Raw genomic sequence first — 16,979 nt, 5'->3', positions numbered from 1 at the left:
CTGCACAGGTTCAGCACTGCAGAGCAAGGTTCAATGACATCTGCACATGTTCAGTGACACCCTGCACAGGTTCAGCACTGCAGAGCAGGCTGTTTCTGGAGTTTCTGGCTCCCAGGGGCTGTGCCCAAGCAGGATGGGGACAGAAGCACATGCAGGGCACGAGGCACTTGTGCAGCCTCCCCAGAATGCACAGGCAGGCCCTGTTCCAGGCTGGGGAAGGAGCCACAGGCAAAGGCAGAGCAGCCAGGCCAGGCCAGGCAAGTGTGGCTCAAACCAGGGCTCATGTGGAGCCAGCAGCCCCATGGAGCAGAGCTCAGCAACTCACAGTGCCCCCTGCTCCACACAGGGACTGACCTGAGGGCAGAACCATCTCCAGCTCCTCTCCCTTCTCACCAGTCCCTTCTCCTGCCCCTGGACCCAGCCAGCAGCTCCTGCCCAGGGTGGGCTGTGGTGTCCCTGTGTGGTTCCCAGGCTGCAGCTCCCACCTGCAGCCCAGGGCAGAGCTCCTGGCTCCGGCAGCACCCAGCTGGGGCTGGACACAGCCCAGCCCACGTGCCAGGACGGGCTCCTGGGTGCCAGGACAGGTTCTGGGTGCCAGCAGGGGCTCTGGGTGCCAGCACAGGCTCTGGGTGCCAGCACAGGCTCCTGGGTGCCAGCAGGGGCTCTGGGAGCACTGGCACCCCCACCCTGGATGCCAGCACGGAGGGATTGCTGCCAGGGCAGTGCCACCAGCCCTGGGAACCAACACTGAGCTGTCCCATTGCTCATGGGTGTCATGCTGTGATCCTGTCCCAGCCCAGGGAGGAGAGGGGAACTCCCTCAGAGCCCAAAGCAGCTCATCCCCAGCCCAAGGGAGCCTCAGGCACTGCAATGCTGCTGGGCAGGGGCACTGGCCAGGGCAGCCTCCTCCTCTTCTTGTGCAACTCCTCTGACAAGCTCCTTCCCTCTGGGCCTTCTGTGTTCCAGCAATTCCCAGAGCTCCCAGCCCACTCCTCCAGCAGAGCAGGGCTGTGGGACAGGGCTGGCCCAGACCAGAGGTGACCACAGGGGACACTGGGGCCTCCCTCCCTGACCCAGCTCGAACAGCTGAGCTGCAAGTCTTGCTTATCAATTCCTTTTGTGATGCACATTAAATATATTCCACAACAGAGACACTTCTGCTCTCCTCTCTGCTCTCCTTGGACACCTTTTCCCCAGCAAAGCCCCACAAGTGCTGCTTGCTGTGGCCTCATTCTGCATCATCATCATCATCATCACCACGCACTCATCCTCATATAAAACAGAAATCTATTCCATCAAGCACTTAACATAAATATTAAAATAATGGAAGGGACAAAATATAAATCTACATACAACTTCATGACTACCATAGCACCTATTACCATGACAAAGCAAATTCTGGTTCAGGGGGAAGGGAAGGGGGATGAGGAGCAAGTTAGGAAGAGGAAATTCGACTGTCATTAAATATGTAAATCACTCTTTCAAAAATGATTTTTTTTTTGTTGTTTTGTTTTTGTTTTTAAGGTTACCAACCTTATTAAAATTCATTTCACTAACCAGCTCATTCTATGTCACTATGGATACCAAAGAACCCTTTAAAAAAACTCGGGCGAGGCGGGGGTTTCTCAGAATAAAAACAAAACAAAACAAAACAAAAACCACGGCGACTTTCTGTTGGTGCTTCCATGACAAGCCCTGCCACGGCCCCTCCCCTGCACCCACCAGTCCACACAAGGGCAATTCTTTCCCAAGTCCAGTTCTCAGTCTCCCAGGATGAGCTTGACAAAAGAGGCGACGTCTGTCTCTTTGGATTCGTGCAGGGTGAAGAAAGGATGTTGCTGGGAAAGCAAAGAGAGAAAAAGCTGCTCAGTTTATTATTCACCACGCTGAGCAGAAAGCATTTCAGACTATCCTCTACACAGGGAAGGAGGTTTTCCTCCTTAGCATCAGAATTTTGGGTTTTTACAGGAGCACAGGGGCTGCTCCATGAAATTGTGATGGATTCTCCCAAACCCTGCTGGGCAGCTCTGGAGCAGGGGGAAGCTTTGGAAAACCCTCTCCATACACCTCACCCATCCCAGCAGGGAAAGCTTTGGAAAATCCTCCTCACACACCATGGTCACCCATCCCAACAGGGGGAAGGTTTGGAAAATCCTCTCCATACACCTCACCCATCCCAGCATGGAAAGCTTTGGAAAATCCTCTCCACACACCATGGTCACCCATCCCAGCAGGGAAAGCCTTGCTGACTGACTGACTGCAGTGGTTTTCCCCCAGACTGAGCTGTGTATTTACCCTCTGGTGACTCCTGAGTCTCATCTCTTCCCTGAACTGCCCCTCCTCGCAGCTCCTGCAACCCAGCCACCACACAGGAAAGCAATCCCAACTGGGAAACCATCCCCACGTGTGTGTTTAACCACTTCATCCTGACCCACGTGGGGAGACAGAAAACCCTGCCAGAAATCCCTGCCGACATTGCAGCACCAGGGGAAAAACACAGGCAAGGAGAAAAAACACAACCAAACCCCTGACAGCAAGAAAAAACCCTCTCCACCAGAACCAGCAATTCAGTCTGGTTGGTTCAGCAACACACCAACTGAGATCCCACCTGAAAACCCCCAAAACCCTGTTTGACACCACTGTCCTGGTAGATAATTGGATTTATTTGTATGGAGGGTGTCAGAGAGAACCAAAAGCAGCCAGGGCCATGCAGGGCTCACAGTGATCTCTGCTCTGCACAAGGGTTTGATTTCCAACCCTCTCAAGTCAGATTTTTAAAGACAATTTGGGGTTTTTCCAAGCTGCCCCTCACCTCAGGCCCTGAGCACTGGCTGTTTCAATGATCTTTAAGGGCAGTGGCCAAGTGGAGGGAGAAGAAGAGCAAAGAAAAGAGATTTTTCAAGGTGTGTTTGAGTGGAAAGTCACCCAGGGAGTGAGACAAGGCAGCTCTGAGAGGCTGGGAAGCGATCCAAAGACACACCAGTAAGGAAGAGGAAGCACAATTACGTGGGAAGCAGGGCTGGAATGGGCTGAGGCAGAGATCCAGGCAGAGCTGAAGGTCCCCCTAGGTCAGACAGGCACAGCAATTGAGGAGTCCTGGATAACTCTGAGGTGACCCCAGCGTCTGCTTCTTGTCCCAGCATCACAGCCCTGCTGTCACACCCCACACCACAGCCCCAGGGGTGGCAGCAGTGCCCTCCAGACTGTGCCACAGGGATGCCAAACCCCCTGCAAGGTCTGAGCTGGACCAGAGTCCTGTGCAGGCAAAGGGTGCAGACCCTGACCCTGCACACCCTGCACACCCTGCACACCCTGCCCTGCACACCCTGCCCTGCACACTGCCCTGCACACCCTGCACACCCTGCCCTGCACACCCTGCACACCCTGCCCTGCACACCCCTGCACACCCCTGCACACCCTGCACACCCTGCCCCTCTGCACACCCTGCACACCCTGCCCTGCACACCCTGCCCTGCACACCCTGCACACCCTGTCCCTGCACACCCTGTCCCTGCACACCCTGCACACCCTGCACACCCTGCACACCCTGCACACCCTGCACACCCTGCACTGCACACCCTGCACACCCTGCCCTGCACACCCTGCCCTGCACACCCTGCACACCCTGTCCCTGCACACCCTGTCCCTGCACACCCTGCACACCCTGTCCCTGCACACCCTGTCCCTGCACACCCTGCACACCCTGCACACCCTGCACACCCTGCACACCCTGCACACCCTGCCCTGCACACCCTGCACACCCTGCCCCTGCACACCCTGCACACCCTGCCCTGCACACCCTGCACACCCTGCACACCCTGCACACCCTGCCCTGCACACCCTGCCCTGCACACCCTGTTCCTGCACACCCTGCACACACTGCCCCTGCACACCCTGCACACCCTGCCCTGCACACCCTGCACACCCTGCACACCCTGCACACCCTGCCCTGCACACCCTGCCCTGCACACCCTGCACACCCTGCACACCCTGCCCTGCACACCCTGCCCTGCACACCCTGCCCCTGCACACCCTGCACACCCTGCCCTGCACACCCTGCCCTGCACACCCTGCCCTGCACACCCTGCACACCCTGCCCTGCACACCCTGCACACCCTGCCCTGCACACCCTGCCCTGCACACCCTGCACACCCTGCCCTGCACACCCTGCACACCCTGCCCACCCTGCCCTGCACACCCTGCCCTGCACACCCTGCCCTGCACACCCTGCACACCCTGCCCTGCACACCCTGCACACCCTGCACACCCTGCCCTGCACACCCTGCCCTGCACACCCTGCACACCCTGCACACCCTGCCCTGCACACCCTGCCCTGCACACCCTGCCCTGCACACCCTGCACACCCTGCACACCCTGCACACCCTGCACTGCACACCCTGCACTGCACACCCTGCACACCCTGCACACCCTGCACACCGTGCACACCCTGCACACCGTGCACACCCTGCCCTGCACACCCTGCACACCCTGCCCTGCACACCCTGCACACCCTGCCCTGCACACCCTGCACACCCTGCACACCCTGCACACCCTGCCCCTGCACACCCTGCACACCGTGCACACCCTGCCCTGCACACCCTGCACACCCTGCCCTGCACACCGTGCACACCCTGCCCTGCACACCCTGCACACCCTGCCCTGCACACCCTGCACACCCTGCCCTGCACACCCTGCACACCCTGCACACCCTGCCCTGCACACCCTGCACACCCTGCCCTGCACACCCTGCCCACCCTGCACACCCTGCACACCCTGCACACCCTGCACACCCTGCCCTGCACACCCTGCCCTGCACACCCTGCACACCCTGCCCTGCACACCCTGCACACCCTGCCCTGCACACCCTGCCCCTGCACACCCCTGCCCCTGCAGCACTTTCACGCTCCACTTCACCTGGGGAAGTGGGTTCTTAAATGAAATTAAGCCCCTCTATCAGCTTTCCTGATGCTCAAGATAGCACAGAGTCATATTTTCCATGAGAAACCTCAATTCCACAGGAAAGCAAGGGAGCAGTCTTGGTCTAAATGACAAGTCCAATCCAGCACCACAACTTAATGTCATAAGAGAGAGGAAAAAACCCCAACAAAACAGCAACCCTCAACCACAGGACCTCACAACATCCATGTCAGCCATAAAATACCACAGCACTGAGACACTCTGCAGGGGTGATCCAAGAAGCTAATTCAATAGAAATGCACTCCCTTGCCAATGGGTATTAATGCTGCAGCAGACAGAGCTGCTCCACTGAACCTTTTTTGATAAGAGGCCATTTGGCAAAGTTCAGAAATTTGCTTAAAATATACAGATGGATTTATTCAATAATATACTACCCCCCCCCAAAAAAAAAAAAAAGTTTTTTTACAAAAGCCATAAATCTCAGGCCTCTCTTTGTTTGAAACCAGTCTAGGGACAAGCTGTGTGTCAATCAGGTCTATTTATAGTTTAATTGCATTACAGGACCCAGTACAAATGTCATGGGAATTATTCACTGTTTACAGCTCAGGGTCGTGGATTTCCAGCAGGACTTGCAGGTAAAAATCACCTTAAACCTGGCACTTTCTCACCTGTGATCAAAGGTGTGAGGTGCTGATGGGTCTGACCCTCTGGTGGCAGAATTTATATCCCAAAAACTGTGGGCTAAGAATACCAGTGCCTGAAGAAATCCTGCAGCAGTTTCCACCCTTAATCCAGGTGATCTTAACACTGAGACTGGACAGGGCTGGGGATGCAGGGTCAGGATTTTCAGAAAAAACAAATAACACCTTCCTGCCTTTAGAAAGCTGTGAATTGTGTGAATAAAAAAGGATTAAATGCCTGCAGGAGTGAAACACCAACTTCCCGAGCTCTGCTGCTTTTTGCCAGCTTTTAACAGCACCAGGAGCAACACCAGAAAGTCAGGAGAGAGAGAGGCCATGAAAGTGTGGAGCCCAAGCAGAAAAATCTGTTCTTGCCAGCTGCAGCCCAGTGCTCTGCATTTCCCCTGTCACCAACCTTTACTGTCATTTTCTTTTCTAGCTATTCCTCAGTTACCCCTCCCAGCAAACAGTCTCTAGGCAGCAGATGAAATTCAATAACTGGAATTATTAGTGTCAGTTCCCAGCTCTGTCCAAAAATCTCCTCCCCAAGGCACCAGGGCAGCAAAGCCCAGGGGAGCACTGAGCTCCTGCAGCTCCTGAGGAGCACCTGTGGCACACTGAGGTGTTGGAATTGATCTCACAAACCCCAGAGGAGGATTTGAGCCTCACTCCCTGATCCTTCACTGCCTCATTCTTGCCCTTTACCTGCTTTAACATGTATTTTCTCCCTTGATCTGAGTGGAAAAGCACCTGGCTGAGATTTCAAAGAGTGTCTCTGATTTGCAGCCACCCTCCCAGGACTCTGAAGTGAAAAAAGAGATGCAAAGCATCCCAAAACACCATCACTACTGGAATCTCTGCCTTCAGCACCTCAGTGTGACCCATTCCAGAGCTCTGAACACGCTGCTGGATGCAGCCACACTCACCATAAGCTCTGGGTATGTTGGTCGTTCTTTGGAATTCTTCTTCAAGCTTTCATTGGGAAAAAAAAAAAAAGAAAAAATTAGAATTGACATTCTGTCTGCAATTTAAGCAAGGCCATAAAATTACACCATGACAAAAGTAAGGTTTAAAGACTGTGCAGAGTAAATTCAGCTAAATCCAAGCTGAGGGAACAATTTAGACCAACAGTGCTGGGTACCAGAGCTCCGAGTCCACCAAGAGATCTGGAGCCACCAAAAACACCCCTGAAAACCCTGCCTCCTGCTGGGAGCCAGGTACAGCTGGGACTTTGGGTGCTCTCCAGCAGGCCAGTGACTCAGGAGTGGCTTCAGCCTCCAAGCTGTGCCTGGGAGCAGTGCCTGAGTGGCCCCAGAGCACGTGTACAACTGTTTGTTTATCACCGCGCCGTTATCAGCGGGGACGCTTCCATGGGACATCCTTTTTTCTCCTCTCCTACAACAGATGGCCCTGGAGGGTTGTAGCTGGAAGTTATTTTGGTTTCCCTCCAGCAGAAAATAGCTTTTTAAAAGACAGGACGTAATCTCTACTCACTTCCTGGCAGTGTATTTAGGGGAAAGACACTTGGAGCAACTTGAAAAGATCTTCACACACGTACGCGGCGGTGGCGGGGAAAAGGTGTCACACTGAGCAAAACAAAAGTGAGAACCTCTGCTGGGATTTGCTGGGGCCCAGAGGAAGCAGAGGACACACACTGAATAGATATTTCCTGCTTGCTGTGTGTAGAGGGCTCGTGTTCAGTGTCATGTTGTGAATGAAGAGAGGAACCCAGCCCCGATACGTGCCAGTATCGGTTCGGGATGTGTCACATCCTCCCAGCCCAGCAGCAGCCCCAGCCAAGATGACAAGGTGAATTTGAAGGTTAGCTGTGTCCAGATTTGGTGTCATTCTCTTAATTTAGACCTTCTACAAAAGAAATTCGTCCCCAGGTTACAAATAGCAGGAAATTTGGTGATAAGTTACTGAAATCAATGTGGATTTTCAGGAATGAAGAGTTATACTGGGATCTGATCCTGACTCAGATATCCCAGAACCTCCCTGCAGTGCCTGTAGGTGATCAGGCTTCACTGCCCAGGCAGCAGATGGACAAACACAGAGCTAAGCCTTGATACAGAGTGGTTGGGAGCTGGTTTGGTGTCAGAAGGAACTCCCAGACCCCAATAACACAGAACTGGTGCAAAGTTCACCATCCCAAATTTGTGCAAAGTTCACCATCCCAAATCCTTTGCACAAAACTGGTGCAAAGTTCACCATCCCAAATTTGTGCAAAGTTCACCATCCCAGATCCACACCACTGTGCTGGCACTGAGGGCCCTTCAGTGACCCTGCAGGATTTGCAGAGACAGCAATCACCACGTGCACCCCAAAGTACTGTAATTCCTAAAGCCTGAGCTGCAGGGCACAGGGCTGGGAAGAGCAAATCCCTGTGAGAGGAACAGCCTGCCTGGCACAGGCTGGGACACAGCAGAGCCAGCAGCACTGCCTGCAGCAACAGCAGCTGCTCCCAAACCTCCCTGTGGGCCCTGCAAGAACGGGGAGCATCTTGTGAGAGGGTTTCTGCAGGCAGCTCCCACCTCTCTGAGGCCCAGGGCATGGCAGGTATTCCCCAGTGTGGGCCAGCAGCTGAGCAGCTGGACCAGGAGAACATGAAAACATGTTTGAACAAGACTGTGAAGAATCCAAACGTGGGTACTGAGAGTGCCCAGGCAGGAGCAGCTGATAATCCTTCCCTGGGTCATGGGAGAGCGCTGGCAGCTCGGGAACAGTCTCACATTTCTCTCTTTGTGGATTTGCCATCCTTTGTGGCCGCCAGGCAGAGCCAGTGGCCACCTGCCAGCTCAACAGGCGGGTGGGTGGCACTGGAAAATCCAACCCTGCTGCAGGAGGGAGCTCTCTGTGCAGGGGCTGCTCCAGCCCTTTTCCTACAGCACAGCCAAATGCTCCTGCTGCTCCCAGGGCTGGGGACAGCAGAGAAACAGCCACAGGAGAGGGACAGACACCAGCCAGAGGGGGTCACCAAAATCTGCTCCAAGAGAGGACACAGCCATCCCAGACCCATGAACTCACAGCAAGGCAAACAGCCTCCCAAACCCTGAGTGTGCCCACCAACACCCACCCTGACCCTCTGACCCAGCCCACAGTGCCACCAGCCCTGCACAGCTCACACAGGGGGGCTGAAAGCTGCCTGTGGAGCCAGGCACAGCGTGGTGACACCGAGCAGGGTCAGGACAGTGAGGACAAGAGGGGATTGGTTACCATTGCGAGGTAAAATCCACGAACTCCGCTGAGAATTTCTCCGCCGGGAGCTGCGGCGACGGCTCCTCCACCACCTGCTTGAGCTGCTGGAAGGGCGTGCCCCAGGAGTCGTAGGGAAAGCGTAGGATGGCCAGCTCGATCTGGGGACACAGCCTGGGGCTCAGCACCGGGGCTGGCACCTCCCAGCCCGCTCACCTCACCCCTCTGTGCCCACCCAGGAGATGGGGACGCTCCAAAGGGGTCTCAGAGCTCCCTGTAGTGACTTCCAGAAAGGAGGGAGAGTGAATTGGGTATGGGCAAACAGTGATAAAACAAGGGGGGTTGGTTTTGAGCTAAAAGAGGGGAAATATAGATCAGATATTGGGCAGGAATTGTTCCCTGCACAGGGTGCCCCTGGATCCCTGGAATGTCCAAGGCCAGGCTGGATGTGGCTCTGAGCAGCCTGGGACAGTGGAAGGTGTCTCTGCACATGGAATAAAATGGTATTTTAGGTTCTTTCCAACTCAAACCATCCTGGGATTCTATGATTTCCCAACACATTGCTTATCCTCCCCCAGCAAACAGGAGAGGCTGGAGGAGACCCCAGGCAGCTCCAGCTGCAGGGTCCTGTCACCCCTGTGTCACATCTAGGCAAAGCTGGGACTAAAACCACCCTGGAGCAGATGGATCCCCCAAAACACTGCGTGGGAGCCACCCCCGTCCCTGCTGTCCCGCAGGGGGAAGATTGCTGAGTGCTGGGAGGGTTTTAGTGCTGGCAATCCGAGCTGCTCCATCTCCCGTGCCTTAGCCCATGCTGCCATCTCCCGGCAGCTGCTGCTGCACATCCCAGCAGCTCCATCCCCCTTCCCTCCAACCCCGGGCTGCATTCCTGAGCTCTGCCCGCTCCACCAGCATCCCTGTGGGGAGGGCAGTGAAGCCACAATCCTCCCTGGCCACCCTGGAGTCCCCAGGTGACGGTACCATGGTGATGCCCAGGCTCCAGATGTCGGATTTGACGCTGTATCCCTTCTGGTTCAGCTCCGGGTTAATTCTCTCGGGCTGCCAACAGAGACAGAGGTGGGTGAGGAGCAGGGATGGTCCCAGAGCCCTGCCCACAGGGTGGAACCCCCTACCCACACCCCCAGCTCACCCTGTGCTGGCTCCCCATCCTCACCAGGACGGGCAGGCACTGAAATGGGGCACAGAACCAGGGGCTGGGCTGGTGGAGCTGCCCTGGCACAGCTGGCACAAAGGGGCTCTCCAGGACTGGTTTCAGCCTGCCCAGGTGCTCCCCACAGGGTGAATCCTGCACAGCCAGGACTGTTTTTTCTCCCCATGCTAAGCACTGCTGTCCCCAAGGAAAGGGGGAGCAGCTCCAGAACCCTCCCCAGGGTGAGAGGTAGGACAGGAGCAGCAGAGAGCTGTGCCCAGGAGATGTGATGGTAGTGATCTGTGCCCAGATGTGATCTGAGTCTAGATGTGATCTGAGTGATCTGAGTGATCTGTGCCCAGGAGATGTGATCTGAGTGATCTGAGTGATCTGTGCTCAGATGTGATCTGAGTGATCTGAGTGATCTAAGCCCAGATGTGATCTGAGTGATCTGTGCCAAGGAGATGTGATCTGAGAGATCTGTGTCCAGATGTGATCTGATTGATCTGTGCTCAGATGTGATCTGAGTGATTTGAGTGATCTGTGCCCAGATGTGATCTGGCTGATCTGTGCTCAGATGTGATCTGAGTGATCTGTGCCCAGGAGATGTGATCTGAGTGATCTGAGTGATCTGTGCCCAGATGTGCTCTGAGTGATCTGTGCCCAGGAGATGTGTTTTGAGTGACCTGTGCCCAGATGTGCTCTGAGTGATCTGTGCTCAGATGTGATTTGAGTGATCTGTGCCCAGATTGCTCTGAGTGATCTGTGCCCAGATGTGCTCTGAGTGATCTGTGCCCAGATGTGCTCTGAGTGATCTGTGCTCAGATGTGATTTGAGTGATCTGTGCCCAGGAGATGTGATCTGAGTGATCTGTACCCAGGAGATGTGATCTGAGTGATCTGAGTGATCTGTGCCCAGATGTGATCTGTGCCCAGATGTGATCTGAGTGATCTGAGCCCAGGAGATGTGATTTGGGTGATCTGATTGATCTGTGCCCAGATGTGATCTGGGTGATCTGTGCCCAGATGTGATCTGATTGATCTGAGCCGTGATCTCTGCCTCCCCTCCCAAGGGATTGTACCCCTGAGCTTCAGGGCTGCATCCTCCCAAACCAACCCCCAGGACAGATGCCTGGGGCTGATCCTTCCCCCCTCCAGGCTCACATTCCTTTGGCTGCTCCCCAACTTACAGCCATGTAGGGTTTGCATCCTGCATCCATGGTTTTAGCAACAGAGTCGACGAGGTAACCGCTAATCCCAAAATCGCACATTTTCACCTGCCCCTGCGTATTGATCAACACGTTAGAGGGCTTTACATCTGCAAGAAGGAACACAGGCCACAGTCACTGTCATGGGTGGGGCTGGGACAAGCCACAAGCAGCCACAGAGGGTCCCATCAGCAGAGGGCAGAGCTCCAGCAGTGCCAAAATCCCTCTGGTTTGTTCAGGTGACAGCCCCACGGTCTGTCAGGTGTCCTGCCACTGTCCCTGCTCCCACACACCCCCTCTCTGATTTAGAGGAGCTCTGCACATCCCCACAGAAGGATTTGTCTTTACAAACAAGCTGCTGGTGGATAAAAGCAGCACTGAGAGATAAAACAATCAATGGGAAGGATTGCACTGATTGATGAACGGAAAAAAAAAATCTTTGTCTTTACAAACAAACTGTAGGTTTGTTGATAAATGAAATTGGATATTGAGAGATAAAAGAAACAATGGGGAAAACCATGAATTCCATAAGAATTAAAAATTAAAGGGGAGGGTTGTACATTAGAGGGCAATCTCAGGTATCAGAGTTTGGGAAGTCTGAGCCTCTCCAGTGCCTCAGCAATGGGGACAGAGAGAGGGAAACTGGGATAAAAAGGAGGCTGAGTCCTCCATAAATTTGAAAGGGAATGCCCCATGGCCTCTCCCTTTACTCCAATAAAGTTACAGGACTCCTCTGGCTCCTTTTTGGACACAAACCTCTGCTGTTTGTGCATTCATTTTCCTGACACCCATCACATCCCACAGCTCAGGGAATGAGGAGTTGACAGGAGCAGCTCTGCAGGGCTGGGGGAGATCCCACGGGATCTGCAAAGCCCTGAGGGTCTGGGATCTTGCCAGCAAAAGGAAAAACTCACAGGAGATTTTTCCTTCCCCTGGGGAAAAGATGTGGGGCAGGAAAGGGTGAAAGGAGAGCAGGAAACTCAGACAGGGATCAAAGGTTCATGGCCTCTGACTGAGGAGCTGTGCTGGTTTTGTATTAATTGAGTTTTGGTGAGGAGGGAAGGAGCCTGGCCAGTTCTCAGAGAAGTTGCTAACAGCCTCCTTTATGCCTAACAAAACTAACTGCTGGCTGGCTTTAAAAATAAAAATGCCAATAAGTAATGAAGGAGATGGGCGTGCCTCATGTCCATCCCCATGTCCATCTTTATTATCTGCTAATAAGCTCATGAAAGAGATGGGCTTCACAATTATTTATTTCCAAGCAGCTGCTATTTGTAAAAATGAAAACCCACAAAAGAATTATTTTCTTATAAAAAAGTCTCCATAGCATAACAAAAGAAACTCCTCTCCCTAAAGAAAGACTGTTCTAAAAGTAATAAACTGACTAAATTGTTTCTATACATTACCAGTGAGAAAGAAAAAAAGGATATAGGAAAGAGGAAAAGTGTCTAAAAGTTTTATTCTAATTCTTATCATTATTTTAGTTCTGTTAATAAAGGTGTTCTTTATGCCCTTTAAAGTTTGAGTCTATTTGCCTTCCTCCTAATCCTATCTCACAACAAAAAATGAACAAATCATTCCAACATGTACACTACAATTTAGCCAACACTAAAATCCACCACTTAAATTGGTACACGAGTTGAAAAATCTCAAATTAACAAACCAAAACCAGCACAGACACCAAGCCCAACTGCAGCATGAGCAGCAGCAGGAGAGTGGGAGCTCCACACCCCACTGGAGTCAGGCCAGAGCCTCATCTTCTATTGCTGCCAGATTTATCTCTTCCCATCGTGGCTTTACAAATCCCAGCAGAGAGGGAGATGAGGGCACGCAGAGATGGCAGGAATGGTGCTCAGGAGAGCAGGGAGGTGTTCTCCAAATGCAATTCCAAATTGCAGCTCATCCTCCTCTGGGATGCTCCAAAGGCAGCAATCCTTTCCCTGCTGAACCCAGAAATAACAGGGCACTGAAGTGGGAAGAGCTCTGTTAAAAATGCAGTTTTTGCTTCCTTGTCTGCCAAATGCATTCCTTTGTACTGCTGTTCCATCAGTCCTTTAACCCTCATCATGGGGGCCTTGCTGCTGTTGCCAAAATGTAAAGGAAAGCAAGAGAACCCCTTAAAAATGACACCCAGAATTGTCATCTTCCTCTGAGTGAACAGCCCTGGGCTGGGAGGGCTGCAAGGTTTGAAGGGTGCCAGGAGCTGGTTTTGAGTCCTGCTTATTAGAAATGAGGGTTTACAGCTTCTTAACACTGCTCTCTAATCAGCACTCTAAAGCCTCAGGCATCCAAAATCCTCACCCCTCTGTTGCTACACTGAAATGAGACAATTTTCAGTGGAAATCAAACAAGCACACACAGAAACCCAGCAGGCAGGAAGGGTTTTCCACCTCCTGTGAGTGATTCAGAACCAACCCCAGAGGAGGAACAGAGCCAGTGCCACTGCCTGCTCCAGCTGAGCTCTGCTGCTCCCCTCACACTCCAGGGAGGGCTCTTTCCTCCTCCTGACAAATTGAAAATGACCCTTCAAAAATAAAAGTGTCAAGCAGCAACTGCAGATTTGTTTCTGAGCGTGTTCATGGCAGCTTTGAGATGCTCCAGAGGGGAAAATGTCACAAGAGTTTAAGGAAGGGATTGATGGTTTCATGTGGGGCTGGTTTAGGTGTCAGACTGCTCTGCTGTGCTCAGGGAAGGTCCTGGAAGGGCTGGGGCAGTGCAGGAGGGTGAGGCTGGCAGGGAGATCCTCTCACTGCACATCAGCACAGAATTTCACCCAGATGGAGCAGAGCAAGGGTTTAGCAAACAGCCCTTCCCCTGCCAGCCCTTCTCCCCACTTCTGTGGCAGATTTGAAGGAGCAAACAGCATCCATCTCCCCTGCCTGGGTTCTGCTACAGCCATGAGGTGCTGGGGAGTATTTCTGCTGCCCAAGGCTCACTCTGTCCTGGGCACTTTGGGAGCCCTGGCAGGCAGAGCAGGGCAGGGTGTGCCTGGCACTCACCTCTGTGGATCACGGAGAGCTTACTGTGCAGATGTTCTAGTGCTTTCACAATCTGCAACAACAAAGCCAGAGTCAGTCACAGCTGGCAGCACCACAGGGAGGAGGAAATGACAGCTGGCTTCACCCCTAGACTGCCTGGAGGGCAGGAAAACCTCATCCCCCACGAGTCCTGCACCCTGGGGTGCTGGTGGGTACCCAGGGATCTTCCTGGGGGCTCCAGGACCCTGATGAGAAGGGAAAGGAGCTGCAGGAGCCTCCCCACATCTCACCCTGGGTGTCTCCATCATGTCTGTGGATGGACACATTCATGGCTTCAGCCCAAACACATGGCCAGCTGTGGGAACAGCTGGGCACATGGACCAGCCCCTCCTGGTGCACACACAGCAGGGAGCTTGGGTCAGGCAGGACTTACCCCTTTCCCTCCCCTCCTCACCATGTGCTACTCACAGAGACTGCAATTTTCCCCAGGATGTCCTCAGGAATCGTCAGGCCTTTGTCAATGACATGTTTGTAGAATTTGTCCAGTGAGGTATCCATCAGCTCCATGCAAATCCACACATCTCCCTGCAGAGCAAAGCAAGCAGACACCCAGATATTGCAACAAAGTCCTTCCTTCCTTTCCTTTCCTTCCCTTTTCCTTTTTCCCTTTTCCCTTCCCTGGTTTTTAAACCCATTCAGCAAAGCTGTCCTGGGCTTTCTTTCCCCTCTGGAATTCAGAGCTGTTCACATTCCCTACCATTTAGGGTTTACTCTACCCAAAGCAGAGCCACAGTGATTTAGGAGCCCAGAAAGTTATCAGGAACTGAGGCTCCCAATGCCCAGCCAGGAAAAGTTCAGCTCTGCAGCAGAGCTTTGCTGAAAGCTTTTCAATAAATCCTGCTTTGCAGAGCTTCCCACATGGATGAAACCAAGCCAGGGCAATTTTACCCCTCTGGGAGCAGGCTCACTCACAGCCACACAAAGGGACACATCCTCAGGTCAGGAAATCTCTGTGTCCAGGTGGAGATTGGACCCCTGGCACTGCAGGAAGGGCAGGAGGGGGGATTCAGCCCCACAGAGCCTCACCTCTCGGAACAGTGCCCCGTAGAAGGTGACAGTGAAGGGACAATCCACTGTCCTCATGGAGATGTCCAGGTCCATCAGCAGCCTCTTCTGCTCCTGGCTGTTCACTGTGGCTCGGATCCTCTGCAGGACACAGCAGGTCAGGGGGGGCTGGCCCAGGGCCTGGCACCACAGCTGCCCCCTCCCAGCCCCCCAGTGCCACCCCTCTGTCACCACCCTGGTCACAGGCAGCACCCAGGGGTCTCCTCACCACTGCTGGTTTTGCTCCTGCCTGCAAACACCACTCTGGATGCAAGAGCCAGAATAAAGATGTGGCTTGGGAGAGGAGAACTGATGTCTTAAGTTTGAGCTTTCATATTTCCCACATTCTGCGTTGGGATATAACTCTGAACTCACACAAAGTGCTCCAGGCTCTCTCCCAGCTCAGGCACACACAACAATCCTTCCCCAGCCCCAGAACCAAGGACAGGCTGCACTCAAAAAGTGCCAACAGTTGATTTTCTGCTACAAGGTGATGCTGGAGGAGCTGGGCAGGGTTTGGAGATGTGGATCCAAGGGAGGGTGAACGAGAGTGTGGAGCCTCAGATGTCAAATGGAAGAGGCTGAGGATGGATGAAGGCTTGGAATAAACGTGGAGGAGATGGCAGAACCAAGGGGACTCATCCAGATCAAGATTTTGTGGGATCATGGAATGGTTTGGGTTGGAAAGGACCTTAAAATCCATCCCATCCCACCCCTGCATGGGCAGGTGATGCCTTCAGTTTTATCTTTTACATTTCCCCCATTCTGCACTGGGATATAACTCTGAACTCACACAAAGTGCTCCAGGCTCTCTCCCAGCTCAGGCACACACAACAATCCTTCCCCAGCCCCAGAACCAAGGACAGGCTGCAGCTCCAGCCCCAAAAAGTGCAACCAGGGAATGGAGGAGAGAATCTGGGAGGGTGGGACTGCAGAGCCTGGAGCTGGGATTGGACAATGAACCCCAAGGTGGGGATGGAACAGAACTGATCAAAGTGTGAAACTCCTGACTCTGAGCCCATCCTTGCACTGCCCAAGGTGAATCCTGTGAAGGGTTTAATAAATCCCTGCTTTATTCCTTTAGCTCTGCTCAGCCTCTGCTCCAGCTCAGCTCTCTACAGGCACCAGAAAGGAGCAGGAAATCCAATTGCAGGCTGGTGGGAAGCTGGCACTTTTGGATCCAGTGGACATCTGTTACATCAGCAGGTTCTGGGCACCAGAGAGCCCAAGGGCTCCCCATGGCTGTGCAAAAGGGGCATTTCCCAGTCCCCCAGGGGATGTCCTGGATGTGAAATCCCTGCAGACCCTCAGGTGCCAAACAGCACAGCAGGGCAGGCACAGCTCACATAGAGCTCACAGGATCCTTGGCCAAAGAGCTCAGTGCACACAGAATTCAAATGCTCAGCATCACAGAGAGCCTGAATGCTCCTGCCATGCTCAGCTGGGATCTTCCATCACCCTGTGCAGGTTGGGGAACACAGAGCAAACAAAAAGACCAAATGCAGAGCACAGAGGGCCTGGGACCTCAGCAAAATCCACCCACAACCAAGGAGCAGCGAGTGTGCTCAGAGCTCCCAGATCTTTTACTCTGAAAGGAGAATAAAATTCAGCCAAGCAAGAACTGGTCCTTCCCAAACTACAATTTTTCCCATGACCATTTCCCTAATCTCCAAATTTATGAGTCTGAGCTGTTGTTATGAAAACTTTGCATGATAGAATCTCCAAGCCTGCCATGAGTCAAGATCCCA

The 16,979-nt window shown here is 53.4% G+C and overlaps 1 protein-coding gene across 1 annotated transcript in view; it reads right to left on the bottom strand.

Annotated features, from left to right (window-relative positions):
• Positions 1–1,269: 1,269 nt before the first annotated feature.
• MAP2K6 (mitogen-activated protein kinase kinase 6) overlaps positions 1,270–16,979 on the bottom strand; it is a 45,820-nt gene continuing 30,110 nt past the window's right edge. Inside the window, exons 5-12 of the mRNA XM_033076972.2 lie at positions 15,214–15,333; positions 14,596–14,712; positions 14,149–14,200; positions 11,132–11,259; positions 9,774–9,851; positions 8,814–8,953; positions 6,524–6,569; positions 1,270–1,838 (exon numbers count right to left, since the gene is read on the bottom strand). Of these exons, the coding sequence (XP_032932863.1) occupies positions 1,761–1,838; positions 6,524–6,569; positions 8,814–8,953; positions 9,774–9,851; positions 11,132–11,259; positions 14,149–14,200; positions 14,596–14,712; positions 15,214–15,333 (759 nt within the window). The 3' untranslated portion in view covers positions 1,270–1,760. The remainder of the gene's footprint in view (positions 1,839–6,523; positions 6,570–8,813; positions 8,954–9,773; positions 9,852–11,131; positions 11,260–14,148; positions 14,201–14,595; positions 14,713–15,213; positions 15,334–16,979) is intronic.

Source organism: Catharus ustulatus, chromosome 20 (assembly GCF_009819885.2).
Source record: "Catharus ustulatus isolate bCatUst1 chromosome 20, bCatUst1.pri.v2, whole genome shotgun sequence".
In the NCBI taxonomy this organism is placed as follows: Eukaryota; Metazoa; Chordata; class Aves; order Passeriformes; family Turdidae; genus Catharus; species Catharus ustulatus.
Note: the sequence above shows the minus strand (reverse complement) of the source record. Positions and strands in the feature narration are given on the sequence as shown.